Raw genomic sequence first — 9696 nt, 5'->3', positions numbered from 1 at the left:
CATCCCACTGGAGAAGATTGGTAGTGTCATGGTGCTTCTGATCTTGTTGCCTCCAGTCTTGATCAACTCCAAATCATCATCTTCTGTGCAAAGAGGCCCTCCAATCATCCCTAACACCTGTTACTTGAACAAACAATTCTCCAAGAAACATTAGCTTTAAAAATAATTTACACAGTGGCATACCTTGTTTATCATCATTTGTATTGTCTTCATTAGTGTAGACTCGATAGCAGATGCTTCGCCACTAACAAAGTTAGCATCTACTGCTAAAAAGCTGAACCTTATGTTGTTATAATCGTATTGGAGTGAATCTGAACTTGATGATGCCCATCATCTAGTGTCTAGTATTTACCTGCTTTCAAGGACGCAAACTAGAAAAAAATGATATGTGCAATAGAAAAATTAGGGTTAGTCCAAAAAATTAGATAGATTGCCCCAGGGTTCGAGTTGTCGATCCCCGGCAACGGCGCCAGAAAAGCTTGCTGACAGCAATTAGCGCACCAATTTGTGAACCGCAAGCGCACGGATCATCTTAGCTTTTCCCTTAGAGTATTCATCCAAGGTTTATCAATTCGTGGATCGACAGCGAACTGACTAGGGTTTCCCATCTAATCTAACGGAGCAATCCTATTATGAAGCATCGATTGCATATAAAGGCAAACTTGTTGTAAAGATCGAAAGCATGAATAAGTGTAGATCACATCCACAAATATATATGATATAACACCACTAAGGGTAGCAAGAGTCTATTATCTTCTAGTTGTAGTTCTAGCCAATGAACAAGCACATCATGCATCTCATCCAAAGTAATATTTAAACTACTACCTCCGGTCAACCTCCCGACAACCCCCACCCTACATGGAAGCAGACCTCGTCATGATCCCCCCTATCGGCGCAGGCAGTTTAAGGGCACGAACAGATGAACATGTCTAGCTATCATGAAGGATCGACATACTAGATCTAATCACCATGATCACATAAAGCATGTTATGTAGCCTAAACTATAGCATTAGACTAAGGAACAAGCATATTCATGATAGATAGAAAGCATAAAAGGAGGCATTGAGTGACTAACAGATCGAATGACATGAAGAACATTGCTCACATAATAGATGTATTAGATCATCACCTCCGAGTGCATACCATCGATAATCTACTACTAGCTCTCTTGAACTCCACCATGGCACAACCGCGTTGGGAGGCTATGGCGGCTAGGATTTGGCCTAAGCCATCTCCTAAACAACTCCAAAGACTTGCGGCGGCTGCCAGCTCCCTCTGTGAATGCCCTAGGTTTTGTCGAGTTCCGGTGGATGGATTTTGCTTGCCGACGGAAAACGGGGATATTTATAGTTCAGAGGTGCCGTGGGGCGAAGGGCACCCTGAACCGATCCAGAAAAAGGCCATGCCTATCGGCTTGGGCCTCTTTGGGCCGATCAGCTCAGCCCTACAGGCCTCCGATGCCCAAGCACTTCATACTAAAGTTGTAGATTTTTTTGAGGCATACAATTTTCCATGTAAATTCGCTCCAATCGGAGTTCGGATAAGGAAGATATGGCCCGTACAAATTCAGCTCCTCCTGCAGGTCTGTAGTTCAATGTTCGCATTTGGGCCTTCCAATGTCTAAAGTTCGGGTCTAAATCCAACTTGTAGAAAAACTCTTCATTTATGTCGTATTTCCTGTAGATTTTGCAATATGGTTCAAAACACAACACATATGCGAATATGGGGTTATTTCAGATGCTAAGTGACATGTTAGTATAAGAATATGCATGGAAACACTGTCAAATTAACATTTTCACTGGGCGGTACGCCTGACCGCTCATAACCACGCGCTAGCTCCCAACCACGTGGTCAGCGACGGAGGAACGCCTAGGGTCAGTATGGCCATGGCCTAGGCGTTGTTCTCTACACTGTAGATAACTGTAGCAATGAAGGCCCAATCCAGCTAGTCCATCAACTCCACTGAGTGGCCCTAAGCGTTAATCAAGCCTAGCTCTGCCCCTGCGCGTGATGTTGCAGGGAAGACGCAGGCCATCAAAAAGTCTTGAGAGTACTAATTAGCGTGCCCTACTTACTTAGTTAACAAGCGTAGTACGCCTTCTACTTGGATTGCCCTGCAGCTTAGCCTGCTGTCTGCGAGAACCGCCTGCGGGTATCTCCTGCCTCTCCAATTCTCCACCACCCGGGCTGCAGTACCCAGAACTTGCAGTACAATAGCTGATGCCACTAGATAATAGAATTTCCAACATCTAAAAAACAAACGAGGGCATTAGATGAGGACAGCAAAGCCAGCCAAAGGCATTAAGACAGGCAGCCGAAAATTCATCATGAAGCCAAATTGAAACAGGGCCTCTGGGGATCACAGAAGAAAAAGTGGATGTAAACCAGATGTTTATAAACCTGATAACAAGGAAACGGTGACATATTATAACTTGCTGATCTGTTTGAATTCTTATACATACAGCTGCAGCGCAACACAAGATACATGACGGCGCAGCGATATGCTACTTGTCGCTCCATAGTGTTGAAATGTCAGCTAAAGCCAGGTCACATCTAAATTGTTATGTAAAGCTGATGAATGTGCTCTCAAGACTTTTATCAAGAACAAACAGAGCGGGCTAATTACAGTGGCTCCCAGATCTTTGAAGAGGCTGGGCTGGGCTCAGGGTCACAAAGATTCCACCTCCAAAGCCACACCCTCCTGAGTAAATTAGAACCAAAAGCCTAACAGCTAAAGAAAAATCTAGCAAAGCAACTGCTCAAGTCGAGGAAAATTGTTTCAATGAGAGCATGAAATGTGATGAACATTTACAACAATTACAGCAGAGTGTTTGTTTCCTCACACAATCCTGCATCATCATCATCGTTGGGATGAATCCATGGGAGTATAGTCCAGCAAGGGAAGAATACACCACCTGTTATACGTCCAGCTACCTCTGCAAATAAAAGCACATTCCTTAAATATCACAAAAGAAAGTGAGTAAGAAATCAAAACAGGTCTTCTAAAGTCCGAAAAAAAGCACGTACATCCACACACGTGACATAAGTCAGTGTAAAGTGATCTCCTCCAGAGTCCTCATTGCCATGATAATTGCTTGTATGTAGATCTTTCTGTGTCCCAACTGCCATCAGGTTCCTTTCTTTTTGTTCCTACACCTGACATTTGGTAAATTCTTGCTTGCTCCTCTGCAAAGGCATGTGGGGGTGTGATCAAATTTTGCCTGGCAGGTAAAGGAAGCCGTTCATCCTTCCCTTCTATATCTATACTTCCAGGGCCAGAATTAAGATCTAGGACCTGACTGTCCCATTTACGAGTACTGTCGCGTCCACTGCTGCTGCTACCTTCAGCAAGATTTATTGCATACTGCCTTGAGTGCTGTGCAGCTAATGCACCTGTTGGCCCAACAAGCGATGGAGAAATGGCAGGAAAATACGGCACTCCTGATGGAACAGAGTTGGGAAATGTTGTTGACCCAATTGAAAATCCTGGCGTTTGAAGGTGAACACTGGGAGGAAAAGGGAATCCTGCATATGGATATCCAGGTGGGTGAAAAACCACCGTTGGTGATGTTGAAATAACAGGAGCCCTGCTGGGATCGCCTCCAAATTGGCCACCATCAGCTGTTGGTGCAACAATCCTCTGAGTTCCAGGTGTCATCTCAATCGGGTAAGGTTGTTCTCCTCTAGCAGGCAAAAATGACTGTATAGCTACAGGACCGCAAGGGTTGGCAGAGGCAAACCATGGTGATATATTACTCATGGTAGCGTTATTCATCCTAACACCAGGAACTTGTGGTAAGAATTGTATACTGCTTGTATTTTTAGCTGGTGGGTTCTTTGGTGCAGGTTCTGTGCCAGCTTCATCAATGCCTGGTCCATTATTGAGATCAAAGTCCCTGGAGCTACTCGTGCCAGTATTAGAAAAAACTTCAGGTAAAGGTCTTGCCGGTAACAGAGACACTTCAACTCTGTGGGAAGTATTTGGTGCAAATTGGCCATTCTCAGCAACTTCATCAGCTCTGTTCAAATCAAGCTCAATGCCAGCACTTCGTGAAGAGCCATCACGACTTCTATTATTTCCAGATTCAGAACAAGTTGTCTGTGCAGAACTCTGTGGGACATCGTCCTCGAGAGCTTGGTCATCAGCAACATTTAAATCAAAGCCAAGTGTGGGGCGAGACTGGCTCTCTGAAGCACCAGATCCTGAAATGTCACGTGGCACCTCCATAATCATTCTTGGTTCAGCAGGACGAAATGCACTAGTAGCTGCCGAACCTTTCCACCCAATCTCCGGCTTCGCTCTTAGAAGATTTTCAGGAGGAACAAATGGTCTTTTAACTGGAGCAGCTACTGTTATTGGAGCTGGCTGCAGACCACTTGTAACAGGAGGAGTGAATGGCGAAATACTAGGTACATGGATTGCCGAGGAGCACATAATAGGTGAGATAGTTGGCTCAGACAGATTCCCATCATCTCCAGGTATCCCTTCATTCAAGTCGAAGTCAAGCTTGGCAGCACCAGACTTGGTGTGAGGGGCCAGAGAAGAATCCTCATCTGATGAGACAAGGTCTTCTTTTCCATCCTCTTTAACACTCACAGCATCATCATATTTTTTTGAACACTGCTTTGCACCATGCTCGCTTTGCTGAGAATTGACACCTTCAGATTTTACATGATTATTGGATTCACTGGAACTGTCTTTTGATTCTTTCTTCTCCGTAATGACATTTGCCACACCAAGCAGGGCTGCTGCTGCTACAGCTAGTTTGGGAACATCAGCCAAATCGGAAGAAGGTTGTTCCTTCGTTTTGTTCTCTTTCTGCACTGTGCTAATATCTCCAATGTCATCAGTTTTTTTCACCTCTGCAGCCTTGCCAGTGATACTGTCACGTCTATCAAAGACTCCTGGGTGGTCCGATACACCCAGAAATTGCTTGTGATTAGTTGACTTTAACAAACCCTGGTCTTGTTTATCAGCAGCAGACAGTGAAGATTTGCCAGCAAGGATCGATCTTGAATTTCTATTGGAAATAATCAAGCTAGACTGGCTGCCCAATGCAGATTCAACAGCGCCATCCTTGTCTGCACAACTATCTTCAACTTTCACAGGGACAGTACAAGCATCCAGATTTTCACCTGCAGATGAATCCATATTAGACATATTGGCAACTTTAGTATTAATTGAATCGCACAAGTTAAGATCATGTTCACCTTTGGAATCGACTGAAGCAGGCTGAGAGTTACATTTGTTAGCACACCCTTCATGGATTTCAACTTTGGCTGGAGGTCCAACCGCTTTAGAATCCGCTATCTCAGGAGATGGCACAGTTTGGCGTTGTTCCTCCTTTGCAACCAAAGCATCATTTTTCTCTTCCTTCCCCACAACAGCTTTCTTAGCATCTGTCGGCCCTGGATCCTGTACAGGCCCAACATCAGTTTCTGCTTTACACTTTCCAGTATTGTCACCCTCACAGACCAATTTCTTTGCAGATGAACTTCCGGGGGAAGAAGATGGGGAAACCAATTCAGATTTAGATATTTCTCCTGCAACACTAGCAAGAAGATTCATAGCTGTGTCATCCCCAGGTTGCAAGGAATGACTAGCTTCAGAATACTTAATTTCAATCAGAGCATTCATTGGGCTGAATGAGTTTCCCACCCTGGTTTCACTTGAACAGACACCTTTTTCGTTCATATATGACAAACATGCAACCCGTGATGCATGTGTGTCCTTTCCAGAATCCTCAGCTGTCCTGCTGTTGTCATCATCCAATATAGCACATGGTGATTTATCACCTTCCTCAGAACCTGCAGCTCCTTTAATACCATTGCTCTGCCAAGACTCCGTATTAGCATCAGAAGCTAAATGAGGTCGAGAAATTTCAGTCTTCATTTTCACTCTGCGATCAGTTTGCTCATGTCTATCTGCAACCACAGGAGATGAAGCTGTACCCCCAGTAACAGATGGATCCTCGAAAGATCCTCCACTCGTGCTTCTAGCAGGACTACGCCCAGGATTTGGAAACCGAACAATCAATCTATGATTATTTCCATGATCAGCCAGTATGTCAACTCCTTTTTCAGAAGCTGTTCCAGTTTGAGATGATTTATCTGGTAGCAAAGGTCGATCAAGGGAGGCAGATCTTCCCACAGAAGCTTCCTTCAGATTTCCTGAAACAAGACCATTATTTGCTCTTCGATGGCCCCGTGAAGAACTTCCAGAAGTTTTAGTAGCACCACCAGAAGCGGCAGTTGAACTTCTAGCATCCTTGGATGGCTCACTAGAGCATGACTGGCTATTGTTCGGTGATTGGCTTGAGCTACTGCTTTTCTCCTCTTTCACAGTAGGCAGTTCAGAACCGCCAATTGATTTGCAGGGCTGCTCCTTCGAATTGGCAGCAACATTTCCTGGTTGCATATGTTGTCCTTTTGAAGAGACAGAAACTACATGATTCAACTTCATAACAGCATCTGTGCCCCCAGGTTTATCAGTCAAAACCTTTGGTGATGAAACAGTTGATGCTGGATTTTTCGGGCTATGCTCACTTGAGCCACCTCGCTTGTTTCCAGCATTTGAAATTTCTTGGAACCCTGCTTTTCCTGGCCAGGAAGCAGATTGACCAGATATTAAAGCTTTGGCATCATTTGACTTCATTTCAGCATCAACACGCTTCTTCCAGTTCTCAACAAGACACTTAGCTTTCTTCTGAATCTCCAGATTTTTATGGCCGCGCAGATGATTGACAGATTTTCCAATGCTACAACTTTGCAGTGCACTGAGATTAATAGGCAATTTAGCTAGTGCACGAAGCAGGGACAAGAGAAGGTCATCAATAGGCTTATCTCCTTTACTCCCATCACCAGACTTCCCTTTATGAGCCTCCTGAAGCCAACTATCCAACACAGGAAGGCCTCTTGATTGCACAAATCTGCCAAGATAATCAGTGCTCTCTGTAGCTGCAATAACATCAGCAAGCATAATCCGACCAGCTAGGTCTATCCTCTGTTCAGTCTGATCAAGTTGCATAAGATGCACAAGCTTTTCAACTGCTTCTGCATTTGGAAGTCCACCTTTTTCAAATTTTTCTATTTCAGACTTCATATCGTCCAACTTGCTTCCAGGCTCACTGTCATCGACAAGCAGACGATCTTGATCCCGCTTATCTGGATCAATTCCTTGCTCACCTCTCTCTCTCTTCTTTCCTTTAGATAAACCACAATTCTGTGTACCATCCGGAGCAGCCTTCAGTTGTTGGGATGCTGACGGACCATTTAGACGCTTTGGAGACCGTCCACCTGACTGCACCGCAGCATGCATTTCTAGCCTTGTTCTATATAGAAGGCGATTTACTTCATCCTGCCGTTCCTGGTAGAGAAAACAGACATGAAACAGCACTATAAATATATATAACAGATAGAGGAAAGAGGAAAGAAATAATGGACCTACATTAATATAATCCCGATCTGTAAGCCACCATAAACACTTGTTGTCAATATCATATACGCGCCGACATACAAATGAAGAAATTCCAGCTGGGAGCTCAACGCCTTTACGTAAAAAGGCAACTTTGCAAGGATGCAGCAGGGAAACAGCAGATGCCTCGTCCTGGTGGAAAGAGTAGAAGATCTCGTTTGGTGCAGCGTTGAGTTGAATGCCCTTGTTAAGCTTGATGTCGGCAGGTCTATAAAGCCAACTAACGCGTAGTTTGGGATAGCCTTCTTCTTTTTTCTCAATCCAACGTATCAATCCGATGAATGGAGGAACATCAACAGCCCGAAAAAGAGCACAATCACCAACTTGAATCTCACGCCCGTCCTGAAAATTAAAAAGTAACTTATTATTTTCTGAAGGAGCGCAAAACATCCTTTCATGTTAGTTATGTGCTCTTGTTAGTTTGAGTAGAAGTTTAATATTGCAACCTTCCTGTGTGGTTTACATTTGCAATCAAACAATGAATGAACAAACAATAGTAAAGCGAGCAATTTCAATGAAGACCAGCACAGGCAAGGTATGGCTTACACTATTTGCCGCAAGTAATGGCATCACTTAATCAATACGAAACTAAGTAATGTTTTACACCTTACACGCGTATTTTCACAATCCATTGATTTTTTTTAAAAAAAATAAGCTGTACCACTCCTCAAACTAACAGGGAATGATGTCACGTGCCAAAATTGTCGAGCAGAGGGTAAGATGGCCACAGACTGAAACCAATGATACATAGTGAACTCCATTTAAATATATACATACTAGCATGTTACAACCGCAACCGACACATCAGTTACTCAAAACAATTTTCCTGATACATCTCACTCTACTGTCTCCAATTTCCCAGCTACAGTGAAATCTAGTCTAGTTGTACTTCATATAGCAGATATAGTCCAAGCAGTGACAGATAATAACGATTTGACAAAAATAGCATGCTCAAATCCACTAAATCTCATCCAGGTTAGCGAGCAAATTCCAAAGCGATTCCCAACAAAGACGCACCTTTATAAAGGAGCCAGGTGACCCTGGACGGGGAGAATCGACGCACCCTTGCTCCCGTGCCGCCGCCGCTGCTGGCGGATAAGAAGTCGTCCGAGGGGGGAGAACAGATGAACGGGAAGGAGAAGTAGCTGGTCCTTGTGCCGGTGGCGATGGAGCTTCTGCCTCTACGCGTGCGGCTGGCCACATGAGCCGAACGAGACGCCGCCTCCTGCCGTCGCACCCCTCACCGCCGCGCCACCCATGCATAGCCGGCTCGCTGCATCTTCCACGCTGCCGCTGCCGATCCCTCCTCCTCGCCGAGCTCCGGCGCCGCGGCGCACCACCATCACCAGATCGCCTGGAGCAACCCTAGATCCGCGGGCCTCTGCTCTTCGCGCACCCGGAACACGCAAATTCGCATCGAATCAGCCGATTCAGGCTAATCGCCTCAGCGGCGGGAGCTCTAATCCGAATGGAATCGACGGGCTCCGGCCGCGGGCGGGCTCGGTTGGGGATTGAGGGATTTTAGGGGTTGGGGTCAGCGGAGTGGGCAGGGTGAGGACTGAGGAGGGGTTTGGTATCGATCTGAGGGTGCGGTGGAGGAGGGGTGCAAAAATCCTAACCCGATTCGGGGAACTCAGCAGGGAATTAGAGGTCAATCACAGAAATTGGAGCAGAATTTAGGGGCTCGGGGAAGGAGGGAGGAGGAAGAACACGAGAGATAAAGTTGTAAGGATTTGTCTATTTCTTCGTCTATGGTCGCAAATCAGCAGCCAGAAGTATTTATCCGGTTACAATAACGGGCTCAGCCCAACTCCACTAAAGCCCATGGGCCACATGCATTTGACCGCCACCCGACCCCATGAGAGCGAGCGCATGAAATCAAAAGAAAACGACGCCTGTTTCACTCGGGAGCAAAAAGACAAACAAAGAAAAGGACCCCTGTGTAATTTTTTGAGGTCGATTTGTGCGTAAGTTGTCCTTCTTTTATATTGCTTTTTATTTTCTTTGATAAATATCAAAGTCTCAAAGATGAACCTTTTTGGGTGTCTTTCTTTAAAAAAAAGGAATAAAAGATGATTAAAGACAATAGTGTGTGAATAATGGCATTGTAGGTCGCTCAACCCGGCACTCAGATGATGTGATAATTTCGTTGCTTTTATTAGTAATGAAATTCGGGCATAGCGTGGAAAAAAGAAGGTCACTCAACCAGGCACGATACATTT

The 9696-nt window shown here is 45.0% G+C and overlaps 1 protein-coding gene across 1 annotated transcript; it reads right to left on the bottom strand.

Moving 5' to 3' along the window:
• Positions 1–2404: 2404 nt before the first annotated feature.
• LOC117840437 (uncharacterized) lies at positions 2405–9224 on the bottom strand. The gene is made up of 5 exons (XM_034720948.2): positions 8492–9224; positions 7448–7816; positions 5212–7366; positions 3028–5136; positions 2405–2936 (listed from the first exon to the last, which is right to left on the bottom strand). The coding sequence occupies exons 1-4, from the start codon at positions 8735–8737 to the stop codon at positions 3077–3079; spliced, it is 4830 nt and encodes a 1609-aa protein (XP_034576839.1). The 5' UTR covers positions 8738–9224; the 3' UTR covers positions 2405–2936; positions 3028–3076.
• Between the last annotated feature and the right edge of the window lie 472 nt (positions 9225–9696).

This window comes from Setaria viridis, chromosome 9, assembly GCF_005286985.2.
Source record: "Setaria viridis chromosome 9, Setaria_viridis_v4.0, whole genome shotgun sequence".
NCBI classification, from domain to species: domain Eukaryota; kingdom Viridiplantae; phylum Streptophyta; class Magnoliopsida; order Poales; family Poaceae; genus Setaria; species Setaria viridis.
The sequence above is the reverse complement of the archived record's forward strand: the minus strand, read 5'-3'. Positions and strand labels throughout refer to the sequence as shown.

What these genes read in the sequence shown, in the direction of transcription:
- LOC117840437 (XM_034720948.2), bottom strand. Translation starts at nt 8,737, where the DNA reads ATGCATGGGTGGCGCGGCGGTGAGGGGTGCGACGGCAGGAGGCGGCGT. An exon ending in CACCTGGCTCCTTTATAAAG is followed by an intron (nt 7,817 to 8,491) that starts GTGCGTCTTTGT and finishes TTTAATTTTCAG; the next exon opens with GACGGGCGTGAGATTCAAGT. An exon ending in TGCTTCAGTCGATTCCAAAG is followed by an intron (nt 5,137 to 5,211) that starts GTGAACATGATC and finishes ATTCATCTGCAG; the next exon opens with GTGAAAATCTGGATGCTTGT.